Below are 17,468 nucleotides of genomic sequence, written 5' to 3' on the forward strand. Positions count from 1 at the left end.
GCTTTGTTTTCCTATTGATGATAATTATTTATCTGTAATCTGTTATACCTAGAATGTGTGAATACAAAATTTCTGCCTCTTTGATTTTATTCTATTCTGATTTCCCAAAGAAACAAGGCTCTTTCAGTCATCCAATTTTTTCCTTCATACTTCCAATTCCCATTGGAATTTCAGTCAAACCAGTGGTGAAATTTCTACAAGCTTTCTGTGAACTAATAGCTGGCTGAGTAAGCCTCTGCTTGTACAGTAAGGGAAGATAGGGAATCAGAAGAGTTGGTGGAAAAAAGTGAAATGCAGAAAATTGAATTGGTATTCATCTTTGCAGTATTTGCATTTTGTTGCAGTGGTTAGGGGGCTGTAAAATGGAGCATAGCTGGTGTGGGCAGCCTTAGCAGGTTACAGAGGTGCAGGAACACAAGAAACCCTTTTTGATAAAGTTATAGCTCAGTCAGGCATGAGCCAAACTATTTTCAAGTGTGTTCAGTCTCAGTAAATCTGCAATTGTGTGCTGATCTATAACCAAAATGTGTGTAAAGGAAGCGATAGGGGTTTTGTATATCTTCTTGGCCATTAACATTACAAATTGCATTATGTTGCTTGAGAGAAGAACTACAGGCAATTGATTTATGAGTTTACTTCCTTGGCGATTTCCTTGATGCATATCTATAACATGAATATGAGTGTTGTAGCTCAGAGAAGTTTAACATGTTCTCAAACATAGGTTTGCATGAGGCATGCTTTTGGAAGTGAATTGGTAACACATGGATATATAGATATATAGATACAGATATATATGTATATTTAATGGAGTACTCTTGGAGAGCACAAATTGAGTTGCTCTGTAATGAAAATATTCCAGGAATGCAAGTGATATCCTCGAATGGTTGGTATTTCATCTTTAAAACCAGAATAGATACAATCCACAGCACCGTCCTCCCAGTATTGACACCCACACGTCTGAGCTTAAATGCTTTTGGTGTGAATGTCACATCCTCAAAACCTATTGGGTTCTTTTGCAGATGTATTCCTGTTCTGCTGTGATATTTGCTCACACAAATAGAGATTTCAAGAGATAAGGTGTGATTCTATCTATTAAAGACAGACCTCAGACTTTATTTTCTGGTCTACTTAAGGATAACTTTCCTATTTGAGTTGAACTAGAACCTTGGAGAAGGAAGAGGAAACTCATGACTATTCAAGCATTCAGTATTGTAAATAATTAAATTTTCCAAGATGTTAACGTACATTTACTTTGAAACTGCATTGCAGGGGGAATAAAGATTTGCTTTCAGCACTGAAAATGAAGCTACTTTTGCTACCAAACCTTGAATGGGAGTATTGATAATAGCTTCAACAAAGCATGCTTTGGAAAGGAGGCCTTTCTAGTAATTAGGATTATTTATAAAAAGCACTGAGGCATTAAAGGAAGTTCATTACCCAAGCCATTACTGCACTGTGGACCAGAAACAGCAGATGAAATAGCTTTTTTGAGTAGATTATAACTATCTAGAGAACCTGAAAACCTGGGAGTGAGAGAGGCTAAAAAGAGGAACGTTGCTGTTAATGATGGGGTATAAGCAATGAGGAGAGCTTAGGGGGTTCTGTATGCATCCTTTAGTACTGTCTTGTGTAAAACATCGTATCAGAAACCCATGCTGCTTGCTAGGACATTTTCACATTATTTTTTATCGTGGTAGTGGGCTTGTGTGTTGTCCTGCCTCTCCCTGCCTAGCAGTAGTCTGGAGAGAAACCACAAAGGCCTATTACTAATTCATTTTCCTTCTGCTGCCTGTGCCGGCTGTTTTCTACCCGGCACTTCTTTCTTTTTTTCCCCATTTAGCTTTGTTAGAGCTACAGCTGAAACAGAGCTATTCCTCAGAGTTTGCCAGTACAAGTTGTTCTACAGCTGTCTAGGGATGCTGAAAGAGGGGAGGCTGTTTTCCACCTACTCAAAATAGTTCAGAAGTTGTGCCCTACGATAAACTAAGTACAGCTCATTCTTTTGCAAAGGAAACTTGTGTAGTTTATTAGATCCTGCAGATGGCTGGAAAGCTGATGCCCTCCCAGCAGTGCAGTGGTTATAGTCAGTGACAGGTTAGAATGTGGTCAAGCTTGCCCTCACTGGCTCTCCTTTGAAAATACTGTCATTCAATATTTGTCGTACTTTCTCACAAAGCTTTAAAATGCATAGCAGCATTGCGAGAATCATGTGCAGAGAGGTTTTTTTTTTGAAGTCTCATGTTATTACTGTTTTCTTGTGGCCGGATGGATGGATCAGAACTGTGTAGATAGTGAAACTTTTGTCTAATGCTTCCTCTGACATTATTTTCAAGCCCGTTGCTCTGAAGTCCTGTGACTGTAGGTTTCTAACCGGGCTTCATTGCACATGTACAGAACTCCATTTATGTCCCTTTAAATATTTTAACATCTCTGTGTGACAGATTGTTGCTACTTACAAAGAGAAATTAGAAACATTGGCAGTTTTCATTCTTTCATTTCAATTATAAGTGCTTCTCTAATCTTTGGTGGTAACAGCTGTTGACAAATATCAGTGTTGAGCAACAGGATATATGCAAGAAAGAGGTTAAAAATATTTTGCTGCCCTACTAACTTTTGAATTAGATATGAAGCAAATTACAATTTCATCCTTTCAATAATAAAGCAAAGGTCCTAAATGCAGAGTGATGGAATAATCAGCAGCACTGTTGCTTCCAAACAGGTGACAGTGTTGAAATTTTAATTCCATTAAATTTTTTACTCTGGAGATGCAGCTTGTACTTTCAGCCATTTGTCTAGCCACATAGGCTGGAATGCGTTCAATATGCTTGCCAAGAACAAATCCATTGGAAGAAATGTTATACTTTGACCCAAGTTCAAGAAATTCTAAAGCAACAAAAGATAAATATTTCTGAACATTTTTTAATGTTTAGCTTAGCTGTTTACTTTTTTTTGTCCTCCCTGTGATCTGATATGCACGTGTTTAATAGCACGAACATAAAAAATTTCTATATATTTATTTCTGCTTTCCTCTATTTTAATATGACTCTGCTGTTTTTTCCCTTGGTGTTTGTCCTTTGCAAAAAGTTTGTGTGTAGAAACCTGTAGCAAAAATTAAATGCAATTTAATGAGAATTTATTTTTGTTTTGATTATCTACAATTCCCAACAAATGGTAGAAAATTCAAGAAAGTTAACTCTTTTACACAGATGTACTTATAGTCTATATTATCTGTTTTCTATTTTTGAAAAACTTTTTCATAAGGTGTAGTGAGTATTTTGAGCATGAACATGTTTGGATCTTTCCTTGGAACTTGTATTTATTTTTGGCTGTCTGTCTGGGGTCCAGCACAATTGCTGAAGACTGCATTTAGTTTGTTGACCATGGATTTGACAGGGGATGATACCTGGGCATCCACATTGATGAGAGCTTTCTTGCTGAATACAAAGAGGGTTTTGACTTTCCTCTGAGAGTTGGACAGAGCTCCTTTTGAGAGTTGCTTGTTTTTCCTCTTGGACAGACCACAAGATGTGATGTAACAGGCTGATTTGTGGTTAATAGCAGAGGGTGAGATTGGAGCCTGGAGTATCAGCTTGACACAAGAAATTAGCTAATGGATCCAATTTCTATATAATAAACCTAGTTGTTCTTGGCGTACCTCATAATTTGGTTGCTTTGATTATAAGCTGAAGTTAATTTTATTATTCATTAAAAATAAATAAAGTTTTCTGCATAAGTTCATAGCAATGCTTGCAGCTCTTGCTCTTGCACAGATACCCTGTGCCCTAAAGAAATGGGAGAGCATTACCAGAAGCACACATGGGATTGCTGTGGAGGAACCAAGGATGTTTTGCTCATGACTTTGGAGATCATCCAGGTGATCTGAAAAGTGTGAGGCCCTGCTTCTCTGCAGGTGCCATGGGTTTTGCACTTCTGAGGCCAAATGCCAAATGTAAAATTGAGAATGACATAAGAGGATGTCATATATTAGTCTTTGAGTGAGGGGAGTTGCAAGAAGGGGAAGAGAAAAATAAATGTACTTTATGCACACTAGAAATATGATAAAACTTATTGGCCATGAGTCCTTTTATAAAATTCGTTAAAATTAATGAAGTCACTTAAAGGTTTGTTTGTGCAGTGGACTTCAGGGACTCTTGAAGCCATGAAAGCATGTCTCATGGAGACTTTTTTCACTGGTTTTAGGGATTTTGTAGATGATGACTGGGACTCTCAGGCTCTGTAAGTTACTTTCTTGCAAAAAAAACCTCAACCGAAACCCAGAAAAAACCAAAAACTGTTTCTTAATCTCTCGGTCAGCATGCTGACCAAAATGTTCTTTTCAGTGAGAAAATGCTATTTTGGGCATATGATTTTAATGCAGCAGCAAGATGAAGGTTATTAATATTTCCTGTCCTTTGACTGTAAATGGCTGTAAAAATGTACACTTCTTTTGCCTCTTCAAGGTCAGGAATGTTTCTGATTTTTTGAAGTTCACTGAAGTCCTATTCCTAGTCCTAACATTCATTTGGTTTATAGAAAGATCCAGTGAGTTTGTGATTATGTTCTTAAATGCATTGCTTGGAGCATTTCTAACCAGTAAAAAGTATGTGTACCATAAGGATTTCAATGCATAAGGATTTTTCCTTATGGATTTTCCTCTAATCCTTTTTCCCTTCGTCTTCTGTGTTCTCCCCTTTTTTGCTCTTTCCTCCCTGAAGTATCACATTAAGCAAACTGCATGAAAGGAAGAACATCAGATGATTTAATTTCTGTAGGACTGAACTACAGCAAGTGATGTGCTAGGTAGAAAACTGGAAACACTTCAGAGTGCTCTGCGAAAGCACAGACCCACATGAGGGAATTAAGGTGGGATGCCTCCCAAATTGTTTCTAAGTGGGGAAATTTATTTTTGAAAGAGAAGGAAAGCTGCTTGCTCAAGATGAATATTTACTTGTTTTTATGGCACCTTATCAGAGACTGCTTTCCCTTCCTTCAACTTTCATCCCACCACCTCCTGCCAATTTGTACTACATGCACATGCACAAAAGCAAACGTGGCTCCCCAACCTAAAAAAACCCCAAACCTGGAGTATTTATACTCTTATTCTCCTTCAGTCCATCTGTCCTGCTGCTTCTGTTGTGACCCGGTGTTGTTTTGCTTTTCTCACTTCATGGGATTACACCCCAAATTGCCTCTTCAGGCACAGTACATGGTGCCACATCAGCTGTAGATGGGTGGTGAGCGAGAAGACACAGTGACATCTGTCAGCTAGAGGAAGAGAATGGGTTGGCAGAAACATTGCTGAAAATAACATTGAGCAGCAGAAGGAACAGCAAAACCAAGACTCCATAATACAGTTAAGGGAAATGGTTTCATGCATTTATTTATTTTCTATATTAAGGAATGTAAATTATAAAATGTGTAGTTAGCAAATGTGTGCATAAATCTGGTATAGTTGCATGATTTTTTCAGCTACCTCTTCTTCCTGAGGAGCCTGTGAGGTGTGTAGGGAATATGTACAGCTTCAACCAGTTGAAAGCCCTCACCTAGCCTTAGGACGTGCAGGTCTGGGTTAGTATTATCAGCTTTGATGGTATGCTTCTGCTCCTTCCAGGACATTCTATCACCTTTTCTATCAGAAAAGGTGACTTTTATTGGACTGATCACAACTGAATGAAGAAAGTTTATTTTAGAATTAACAAAAATGCTTTGAGGTGCCTTCAAATTTATGACTTGATCTATTGAAATGAATGTTCTTTTGTTTCTGTGACCCAGTCAGGCAGGATACAGCACGTGGCACCCTGAGCAGGTGTGGATTTGGCCTTTGGTTGTCCTGCTGTCTGACCTCTGCTTTATGCATTTGACATGGTCAGTGGCTGAACAGCGGCTAAACTGCTTCTGAACGCTCCTTGTAACTGAGGACCCTAAGTTTTGTTTAGGTGTGGATAGTTTAATGTTAGTGGAGTATGTTTCCTAAGTATATTGGTTAATTAATTGCAGTGTCAGTACTGGAGTCAAAATGTGTGTGGTACAAAGACACTTCACAATGGTATGAGCACACATTGTGTCTAAATGCAAGTAATCTTATCAGAAATCAGGCTTCTTTTTCTCTTCTCTGATCCTGTCTTATCTTCTACCAACAGAGCATGTGACTGTTCTTTGATTTCACTCGCCTGCATTAAGTAGGAGGCTGTAGCTTATCCCATTGTTAATGCTGTGTTTTGAAAGAAGGAAAGGTAGATTGAGCCTCCAAAAGGACTAAGGGAAGCCAACATCTCACAATCACAGCACAGACTGCACTGTTTCAGAACACAGATTGGCCAGCTGGGGTGAGACATCAGCTGCGATATTCCCGCAGGAATAAACAACTGCAATACCAGGAAATCCATTAATTTGCATTCAGTTGAGTTATGGTGCACATCTGTTTAGGCAATGCAGCTGCAGTAGAAGGCTGTGGTTAACATCAGCCTGGAATTCTAGTTTATGTATACTGGAAGTTTGTCTGGCTTAAACTCTTAAAACATAGCACTCCCAGTTTGGACTCATTACTCCTAGAAAAGAGGTTTTAGAGTATTGCCTATCCATTTTAGGATGTATTGCATCAGCTTCTGCATGAGGCATGACTCCTGGCATCCCTTAGCAGAGGAGGTCAGGGATATGGCAGGTGTTTTCACTCACCCTGTGTTTGCTGGCTGTAGCTCCAGTGTGCTGGCAGCCCACTGGCTTCACACTTGAATTATCATCAGCTTTTAGGTTAACACGCCCTTGGTAAGAACAGAGGAGGGTCACGTCTTGATGTTTGTCCTTGGCTGGTCTGTAACAACTTGTCCTACAGAATCAAACAGCTGCAAACAGAAGGGCAGCTTGCCCTCTTCAGGAAACAATCTGGAAAATAGGTCAGTATTTTCATTAGGATCCTGATGTGAGGGGTTTAAGAGCACCTCTTGGAGGTGCTCTTATGAGACAATAAAACTGTGGAGAGTCAGGCAGGGTGGCATGAGGCTGCATCTGAATACACATTGTTTGTGTCTGGATGGATATATGTAAGAGGAGAATGAGAGATTGCTGTGACTGAAGGTTTAGAAGGCTGATGAAACAAAGCAGTTTTAAAACTGCTAAAGTTGCTAAAGGCTGGGTTGTACTCATTCCTGCTCATTACCACTGCACAGTCAAAGCAATTAGTCTGTAAAAGTCTCACCATAAATTGTGAGCAGAGGGTACCACAGAACTGGTGCCACAGGCCTTGACGGGCCTGTCACAGGTGCCTTTTCTTGTTGCTTAGCAATCCTATGCCTCCTTTTCAGCTTTTGCTCCTATTAAAAGAAAAGCAGATTTTTTTTTCCAAAATTCAGGGTTACACCCCATCAGTGACTAGTGATTGACCATCACTGAGTAGCTCACAGTTTTGGAACCTCTCCTTTTGACCTGTGCCTGTGTTTTCCAGCCCTTGGTTCTTATCTAATATCTAAGCTGTTTGCTGTAACAAGAGGCACCTGGTGCACAGCTCTAGCTCATACAATTGTTCCTGGAATAATTTCTTAAGCATAAAAGGTCAGAATTTGGGGCTTGCATGTTTGGCATTGGAATGCAAACCTTTTCCTGGCAGTGGTAATACTATTTTTACTGAGCCACTTGGTACAAAAATGTATATAAATTTTTTACTAGTCATCATGTGTAATGTTGCTTATGTTTGAGTTTGTAACAAACTAATAATTAAACACCACTCAAGCTGCTGGTTTTTTGGGTGCAAAAGCTTCTTCTTTGACTACAGACAATTAAGGTTTTAGAACTGTGTAACTACTGATGAACGGTGCATTCAACTGATGAACAGTTTAATCCTGAGTATCCTGATTTAATCCTGAGTATCCTGAGGATAGTGGTATTCCAAGCTTACCCTAAGTACTATTTCTAATATAGGTACAGATTGGACAGAGAATATCAAGCTGGGTCTATGTACATACTTATAAAGAGACTTTGCTTAATCTCTTGTAGATGATTAATTCTCCTTTTTAAAACTTAAAGAGGAATACGTGGATATGTGTCACCAAAATCTGTTCACATGAAGATGAGCTGTTTGTACTCTAATTTGAGCATTAAAAAAAAAAATAAATTAAATCTTACAATGTGGAGAAATGTGAAATGTGTGGTTTTCACCCCTGATGTACGATGGATCACTTTAACATTGGAATACTTATCTGAGATGATTCTTAATAGTGTGAGGTTTTGTCTATACCAATGACATCAGCATGGTAATGTTATCCTCTCTAACTAGTGAACTGACCAGCTGTTGAACAGGGGTTTATTAAATACAGAATAGAGAAAATGTGTTTCTAATGAAGCTATATAATAGTACTTTTAGTATTTTAAAATTATTGTGCCTGTGTAAATGGGTATAAGGTTAGCCCTTTTTCAAAGAAATAAGTGAATCGTTTTTGTTCAGGGTAGGGGCAGTTGTGTTGTAAATTGTGGCATGTTTTTCACAGAAGATGTAACTAGACTGTTTAAAAACAACCCCCAAAACCCCAAACAACCTCCTTCCTTCCATCCCCCAGTATGTTGTTTCAGTTGTGGTGGGATTTTGGCTGGTTAGAGTTGAATTTGAGAAAGAACATAACAAAGATGCTGTTTATTAGAAGTGTTCTTGCCTCGTATATCCTTTCACTTTCATCCTGTTATTCACACTTTCTGTTTAGTTTTTGTACACTAGCTGTTCTGACTAAGTCAGGAGGAATTCTCTTCCTAACAGTTTCACAAACAAACTCACACTGTAACATCCAGTTTCCAGAGGGTGGCTGGAATTATTTCAAGAGATGTCTTAGAGTGGGACCACATCTTTCCAAAGCTTAAAAAAGGGGTGGGGAGTGGGTGCAAAAAAAGCACCTGTCATTCTTTAGAGGTTCCCATATCCTCTTCAGATATGTGTGTCTGGAGACTAGACTAGGAAAATGCCTTACTAGTTAACAGGATTGCCTCCTTTGGGAACATTTATTAGGAGGGAGAATAAGGGAAATATACCACCACCTGAAGTTTTGGAATGTCTTGGTATGGGCAGAGAGATAATTTGTCAGTCAAAATCCATCAATGATTATAGTAGACAAATGTGTGTTTATTGCTTCAGCTCTTGCTCAGTTCAGTTATTAATTTCCTGTCAAAACAGAAATATACAGAGACATTTCTGTGCTGCTGTCTTCATGCATTCCACATCACCCCTTGATATCTTCTGTCCACTGTCCACGTAGATACCAAATAATGACTCATTATAGGTATGTGGTAATCATTTACTGGGGAATAGTTGTGTTGCAGTCCTTGACAGCTGTCAAATCTGGGATTAAATATATACCAAAATCAGTTCAGCTGGCCATGGAAGAGCTGGGAAGCACAGGGATTCTGCTGTGCTCGTTATAAACATCCATGGCCACCAGCAGTGCTGTAAAGTTAATTAGTTAACTACCTGTTGTTGAGCACTCAAGTTGCTGGCCACTGGAATTGCTTGTGGAAAAATAGGACTGGTTGGTGACATTTGGGTTTGGGGTTTTCTGTTTGTTGAAATAGTGGGGGCCATTCTTCTCTCTGTCAATGAATTTTAGTCCTTTCTTATGGCAAAAGCTTAATATTTGCTGTCGACCTTCTTACTGTTTTTGAGTGGATTTAAGATTTATTTTTCTGTTGATAAATAGAACAGAAAAGTCAACAGCTCTGTTTAAGTCAATCATTCTCATAGTTCAGTGTCATTATGCTGTTTCTTATAGCATCTTTGTTTCAGTTCTAGAACTTTAAAAAGAAGACTGTGGAATACTTGCATTTTTAATTGCTGTTTTTAGTGTTAATTATGTTCAGAGGTTGGTTTTTTTCCCTAAACAACTAGTCATAAATAATCATTAACACTTGTCTGTTAAAATATGGTGGTGATAGGTTTACTTTCTTATTCAGTGTTTTCTGCTTCACAAACAAGTGGTAATTGGGGAAGAATACTGACTGTTTAACTACAGATCTTATTGCTGTAGAGGATGCTGTCAGTGCTTACTTAAAGTTAAGTCACTGAGGGAGTTTATCTTGAATATTTTAGATTTCTTTTTAAAGTTGTGATGTTATTTTAAACTATGGAATTTTCTATATTTTATCGCACCCCATATTGCAAAAGAATAGTAAAACTTTCAGTTTTTAATGAAGTAACAATATTCTACTATTCAGTTAGCCCAAAAATATCCCAAGGCTATAGTTAAATAAACAGAAAGAAGTAAAACTTCTCCCTGCCATTTCTTGGAAAATTAACTGAAATGTATGGGGTACATCATTAAACAGAGTCCTTAATTTTCCCTGTTGAGACTGTTCATTTTCTTTACTGAGATACTTTCTGTGTGAAAAAAGTCTGCTTGAGGGCTTTATGATGTTTTTCATTGTACTTGCAGTTAATTTCTCTGCCCCATTCCTCCTTAAGCAAAAGATGCCTGCAGATTGTTCTTTTAGCAACATGAGTGCGCAGGACAGTGTCTGCCTTGCCTGCTTTTAGTTCAAGTAATGCACCTTCACTTCTACAGTCAATCAGTGATGTGAAATGTGCACACTCAAGACATGTTGAAGGTAAATGCTCCAAAAGTATTTGTGTCCTGCTGCAAAACTCCTGGTTCAGCTGGAAGCAGAAGATCCATAGGGAATTTTAACAAGCAGGGAGCACTGGGCATCTGAGTAATTATCCTATTAAGGCAGAGCAACATCTGCATTATCTGTGCAAGCGCAGAATGGAAGGGAACATTATGTTCTCTAATCCTGTCTGGGAGCATTATGAAGTTAAAAGGATAACATTTTACCAAATCTGTGTTCTAACATGATAGGTTACACTTATTACCTTTAATTACATCCCTTCTAGTTGGACTTTAAGCTAAGGACCCGTCCTCTAACTCTCATCACAGACCATTTCTTGCCTTTGGATTGTTTATGCCAGAATTTATAATTAAGTTTACCTTGAAAAGTTGGTCCTACTGTATCTTGAAGGCCTTTATTACAATTCTTTCTCCCTTGTGTATGGAAAGCTCTGAGAATATTAGTTTATGTACAAAAGACGTGTTGCAGCATTCAGAAGTTTGTGTTTTCAATTTAGTTGCAAAGAGCAAACTTGTTGGAGGATGTTTTATGGATGAGGAGTAACTATGCACAGCAGAGGCCACACATGAGCAGGACATTATTGCAGCCTCCCAACTGCTTGCAGTGGAAGCCACGAGAGTGTATTGGCTTAAATAATGTAGATTTCTTCTTTCCTCTTTACCCCTGAGGGAGTCTGATTTCCTGATCACCTATCTAGCCATATGCTGGAGCCCTTGCCAGGAACCCCGAGCAGTGTCACTGCCAGCTAAAATTACTTGTTTTCTGAGAACTGAGTTACACTGAGAATTGTCTTAAATTGCTGCACTGGCAACATTGCAAAGTTTTGCATGCACACACACAAATAAATATGTAACAGCAGCCCTACTTTGAAATACGCCTTAGAAACCTCTTCAGGCAGGGAATTTGATCCAGATCCTGTGAGATGTTCTCCTCCTGCTCAGGTGCATCGCTCCTCCTTTGTTGTCTTTCCAGTGCTTTTCTCAGCTTCTTTTTGCTCTGGCTACTCCAGTACAATGATGTGATATGCAAATTAAGCATTTACAAAGCAAGCATATTGTCTACTCCTGGTTTGTACCACTTAGAGGGAAGAGCTAGTGTGGCCAGTAAAAACTTCAGGTGTGCTAACTATGCTTTTTTCTCTTCTCTTGCAACAGGATGGAACTGAAATACAGATATGTGTTGACAAAGGAGTTGGAATAAGACTGAGTCCTGCTCTGTGATATTTATATACCTGGACCATGAACTTGCTGTTTGTCTTCATGCTTTAGGAACCTTTGTAGTAACTGTGTGGAGCTGTTGGAATCATGGCATTCTCTCCATGGAAGCTGTCCTCTCAGAAACTTGGCTTTTTTCTGGTGACATTTGGTTTTATTTGGGGAATGATGCTTCTGCATTTTACTATTCAGCAACAAACACAACACGAAAGCAGTTCAGTCCTGCGTGAGCAAATTTTGGATCTCAGCAAAAGATACATCAAAGCGTTAGCTGAAGAAAATAAAAATGTTGTTGATGGGCCTTATGTTGGGACAGTGACAGCATATGGTAAGTGTGTTCTCTGGGTTACTTGATAATCTGATTAAGGCTTTCTCCTCAGTTGTCCAAACATTTTACTTCATAATGCCGCTCAATTGGCAGTACTTTACCCTGTGTGTTTTCTGTACAGATGGAGAAAATGCTCTTCCCTTGTAAGTATGAAGTGGGACAAATTTTATGTTTCCAATCATTTGGAAATGAAGCTGTCAGCTAATTTTTATTACATCTGTCTAGTAGCTCTATCTAATATGCCTTACGTTATTTGTTAGAACTCAGTTTTAAAAAACTTTTTTGGTGTTTGCAAGAAACTTGGGAGGCTTTTCAGTTTTCGTTTCAGTGATCTAAGAAATTCCCTGTGGAAAAACTTGCCTTAGTTATAAAATGGAGACCTGCTATATTTATTTCTTCTTCTTTCCCATTTAACTTCTTTGTTCAGTCAATTTACTTAATGTTTAAGTTTACTTATCTGGTATAATCTTAAATTAAGCTTAAATATATCCTATTTGCCTCAGGGCAGAAAACTCTATGAGTTTAAGTGCTTTTTTTGGCAATAGGTTTTAATGCTTATTCTCTTCCAGTTTGTACAGGAGAGTTAAGTTTTTGTGCATGTGTCAGACAAAGCAAGCAGAAAAGAATGAAGCTTATTACCAGAAAATATTACTAAATAAAATAATCAAATTTCAGGTTACGTGTTGTTCCTTTCCATTCTGTTAAGATCACATAATACACCTTACTTGTTTAGCAGTTTTTAGACTCGCTTTCTTTCCTACTTACCTATGCACTTCCAGGCTGTCTGGAAAACTAATTAGTCATCTAGATTTGTTTTCTTTTATAGTTGTCTTAATATTCAGCTCTGAAGAAATTGAGTAGATAGTTTTTGTATGCTTAGACAAAGAATATAGACTAGGATGCAACAGATAGATAGAAAAGCTGCACCTTTTTCTCTAGTTTTCTCTTAATGCTCTGTACTTTTTGGCTCATGCAATGAAAACATCCTCCTGGAAGGTTCTCTCTGTGTCGTGTTTCTGTCACCACTCCTTTTTCCTCTAAAAACCAAATCTTAAGAGTTTGTGTGCTTTTGCTTGCCTGTAAGCCTGAGATTATTTTCCCCAACATAGCTAACAATTATATTGCTTCATTGCTTGAATAACAACCTGCTCTTATTCTGTACCTCCACGTTTGTGGCTGCATGTTGAACTATACTGGAATTGTAGCCTTACAAAGCAACACAAGCAAAACAGTGGTACTAGATCAATACTTGAGTTGAGGCTGTCCAAGCAAGTAGAGATACCTAGAGGATTGTGTGACTAGGCTCAAAACAAAACTTTATCTGCTGTATAGCCATCACCAGTGTCCTGTTACTGTGCCAAGGGTGTTTGATGGTAGGTGAATTAAAGAAAATGGACAACAAACCCCAAACAATCTGGCTGCAGATATTGAAGGTAACTGCATTAATATGGGTACAAGATATCCATAAGCTAAGTTCCCCCTGCAGCTTGTTGCCTGTGGCATTAATTTCCTGTTCCAAATCCTGCTGAGGAATAGTTGACTTGCCTCCAAACACTGGTCAAGATCCTGAGGAGAAGTTAAACTGCATTTGGAAGCAGGTGAAATAACTTTCTAACACTTCTGTGAAGGGAAAGATAAGGTTTGCGTAGAAATTTCAAGTCCATGGCTGAGAAGATTTTTAAGATTAAAGACTTAAAATTTAAGTTTGGTCAGGTGTTTTTAACAAAGTAGTTTGGAAAGATGCAAAATAATGGTAATGCAGTTATTTGAAATATTTCAGGGAAAAGCACTCTGATGAGTGAATAACGCCATATTAAATAATACTTTATGAAACTGGGTAAGGTAATTACTTAATAAGTTAATTTGTCCTGTTTGGCATACCAAATGACTTGTTGCCAGCAAATAATCAGGTTAGCTTTTCAGAAATAAGCACATTAATGATGGATGTTAATAATAATTGGTAGAGGTTTCTTCAGTATTCTGTGAAAATTATTGCTCTTGCTTATTTAGCCTTTTTATTTTTCTTAATGTTATCCTCTGATTGCTTTAAGTGAGCAAAGTCATGATTTCCATGTTCAGGAATAAATTTAATGTTTACTTGATTTGGCTGCTTTTACCCACCTGAAAGGTTTTTAGTCATTCCTTATTGTGGTTGCACAGCTTGTTTACTTTCTCACTTTTTCTTTCTACCTGTCAGGTAGGTGGATCAAACATTTTCCTTTCAAAAGTTATAGTTCAGATATACACAGTGAATATTGGATTTTTCTTTATAGCAGTAAAGAGTTCTTTTACAAAAATTCTATGAATCTGTGCTTCTGCCCTCCCCTTCTCAAACTAGCCTCCACTTGCCTTTTTGTTCTGACAAGCTGTCTCTCATATCAGTGTTTTGGTATCAGAACTAAAAAATAATAAATTTTTACCTTTTCTGTCTTTCTGATCTGTGTATGCCTTTATGTAAGTTATGTTTCTTCCTCACTGTTTCCTAAATTTTTTTTACTACTTTTTTTCCTAGATTTTTTTCCTCCTTCTGTACTGTGGTTTTGTTCATGTTAAGTCCATTCTTCCCTTTTCTTCTGCACACTATGGCATTAAATGACTTCTGGACCTCGTTTAAAATAGTCCGAATGTGTGGACTAGTGCTTCAGATTCCATATTCTGATCTTTTCGGGACAAAGGAAAACACAGTAACAATGAGAAAGGCTTTCTTTATGGCACCAAGGAATAAATATAACTCTCATTTGGAGAAAAGAATTATGAGTTTTCAAAAGTAATAGCATTTCCTTATTTAGTCTCTCATTTGCACAAGAATTGAGATAGTCGTGGGAAAAATAAAAAAAGCACAGAATGAACGTGGCAAAAATACAACGGATGTATGGAGAAGTTTTCTGTTACAGATGATTCTAAAGTTGTGTAAAACAGAAAATATATTATACTAGTACACATGCAATTATTTTATGTAATTAAATGGAAAAATAATGTAAATTTCTCATACCAAATTCTTTAGTCTCTACAAGGATAAATGAACAAAGGACAATAGTGTCTTTTTTGGCTTGTTGCCATTATAATTATAAAGTTTAATCTGATAGTGGTCTAGTTTTCTCCTCTTGCCCACAGTTCTTTTAACTTGCCAAACTGTCTTGTGTTCCTTCAAGGAATCTGAACAAAATAAAAGCCAAGGAAAAAAATATCAGAGAACTCTTTCCGTTTTGTCATTTGATATGCAAATTCCTGTTACTGTTCATTGCTTTCCATGCCAAGGAAGTGCTGTGTCAGACCAAACAGAGACAATCACCAACAGACTGAAGAAAGGAAACATGATTTTGGTGTTTTGTGAATACAACAGAAAGGTTGAGCTTAACTTTTTTTTGTTTTGTTTTAATTTGCCAGTTCAGAAGCTGATTATGTGGAGGAGATGCAGGAGAAGGTTTTTGTGCTGGCTCAAAGCTGTCCTTTCTGGGAAGGGGATTTTTGTTCCCTTCATGACTGAGTATCAACAGACTGTTCCTCTGATGGTGCTTGACTACAGATTTAGGTTTAGACTCTCTATTATTTAAGCAGCTTCTTATTACTTGAGCCATTGCAAACCAAGCATTTTTCTGTTCCCATAAAGACACACATTTCACCTTGAATGTGGATATCTATATGAGTTGCAGTGTACTTTGTTAAATAGACAGGCTGACAAGTTCCATGGCCAGGGAAACTTCTATCTTAGGCTGAACAAAGTAGGGAACATGAGTGTATAGAGCTGGTAATAGCAAAGATTTGCACTGAGAAAGTCTCCCTCTCTCTTTCTCTCTCTCTCTCTAGATATATTTATCTCCAGTCTCATTCTTGTATCTATTTTCTGATTCTGTCTGACAAGTGTGTATTGCATTATTAAGCAGTTTAACTTTTCATTTGCAGATTTGAAGAAGACACTTGCTGTCCTGTTGGATAATATCTTGCAGCGCATTGGGAAGCTGGAGTCCAAGGTGGAAAATCTTGTACTTAATGGAACAGGAGCAAACTCGACCAACAATACTACCACTTCTGCTCCCAGCTTAGGAGCAGCTGAAAAGCTTAATGTAGCAGGTGTGTACAGCAATTACTGAAATTATTTATGGGCTGTTTAATCTGAACCTTTTCTCTCTTGACCATGACATGATTTTTCAGTGTTAGATATTTGGAATGTCTTAGAAAACAAAATTTGAAGTCAGCTTTATCAATGACAATCTGAAGTCCAAGCTTAGAGGAAGATCTTTCTTCTGTGGTAACTTGCCCACATTAGAAAAATCAAATTCTCTGCTAAAGGGAATAGTCTACCCATTTATAGTAGATGCTTCATGCTTTAAATGGTTGCACTTCATAATGATGAAACTGAGGAGATCTTTTCTCTCTAAGCCTAACTATTTTGGCTTGTATCAATCTACTCTGCCATTCTTCCATATGCACATTATTGATTATTAATGGAAAGAAAACATTTATTATATTTGTTCATCATTATTTAAAAATGTCTTCCCCTACAGTGTTTCATGGCTCTTAGGATTTGACACAGAGAGATCACCTACCTGGTAACTTCAGCTAAAATAAAAACATGCTTTGAGATGACATTTGAAGTCACTAATTTTGTCTTCAATGAATGGACTGTTTTGTTCTGCCGCCAAGTCGACACAGATACTGGCTGTCCTGACTCATAGGAAGGTCTGAGTCTAAGTCTGATGATCTTTACAGTCCCAAAAAGAGAACAGACCAGAAAAGTTAAGGCAACTTGGCAAATAAGTTGGTAACTGTGCTCCTATGTCTTGTCTGTCCTTGGGTTTCCTGCAAAAATAAATACTTCTGTTGAGAAGGTGTTACTTGCTTAAATTGGTCAAAATAGAGAAGCAAATGCTACCTTTGGTAGGAAAATGGCACTGGAACAAGTGTAGGAAAGCAGATTTGCGAGTGATTGACTGATGACAGACAGTATGGCAGCAGAGTTGCTCTCAGCTGCTCAGTCCTAACTGCATTGGTCTGTACCAGGGTGCTAAAGTCATGTTATCTCTTGGTCAGACAGACCTTTCCCTCCCCCCATCTGTCTTGTCTTGGTTAAACCGAAGGCAGATCAGGAACAAGTACCTGAAGAGGTGCAGCACCTGCAGGGTGCTGACAGGGTAAACCACGTTCCTGCCACAAAGCATCCAGCACAAGATCTTGGTTGGAAAAACTTCTACTGAGATGGAAAGTGAGCAAGTACAGCACTGTTAAGAGTTTCTGGGCCGTATATAAAATGAAAAACGTCCCTGTATGTTTCCTTTCGTAGCTGGACAAAAGAGACTTGATGCTGTTATTTCCTTAGACTTGCAGAT

General features: G+C 38.0%; 1 protein-coding gene across 3 annotated transcripts in view; it reads left to right on the forward strand.

Moving 5' to 3' along the window:
* MGAT5 (alpha-1,6-mannosylglycoprotein 6-beta-N-acetylglucosaminyltransferase) overlaps positions 1-17,468 on the forward strand; it is a 116,896-nt gene that overhangs the window by 32,228 nt on the left and 67,200 nt on the right. For all 3 annotated transcript variants that reach the window (XM_032114984.1, XM_032114982.1, XM_032114983.1), the window contains 2 exons: positions 11,754-12,141; positions 16,045-16,212. In XM_032114984.1, the coding sequence (XP_031970875.1) occupies positions 11,904-12,141; positions 16,045-16,212 (406 nt within the window). In that variant the 5' untranslated portion in view covers positions 11,754-11,903. The remainder of the gene's footprint in view (positions 1-11,753; positions 12,142-16,044; positions 16,213-17,468) is intronic.

Source organism: Corvus moneduloides, chromosome 7 (genome assembly GCF_009650955.1).
Source record: "Corvus moneduloides isolate bCorMon1 chromosome 7, bCorMon1.pri, whole genome shotgun sequence".
NCBI classification, from domain to species: domain Eukaryota; kingdom Metazoa; phylum Chordata; class Aves; order Passeriformes; family Corvidae; genus Corvus; species Corvus moneduloides.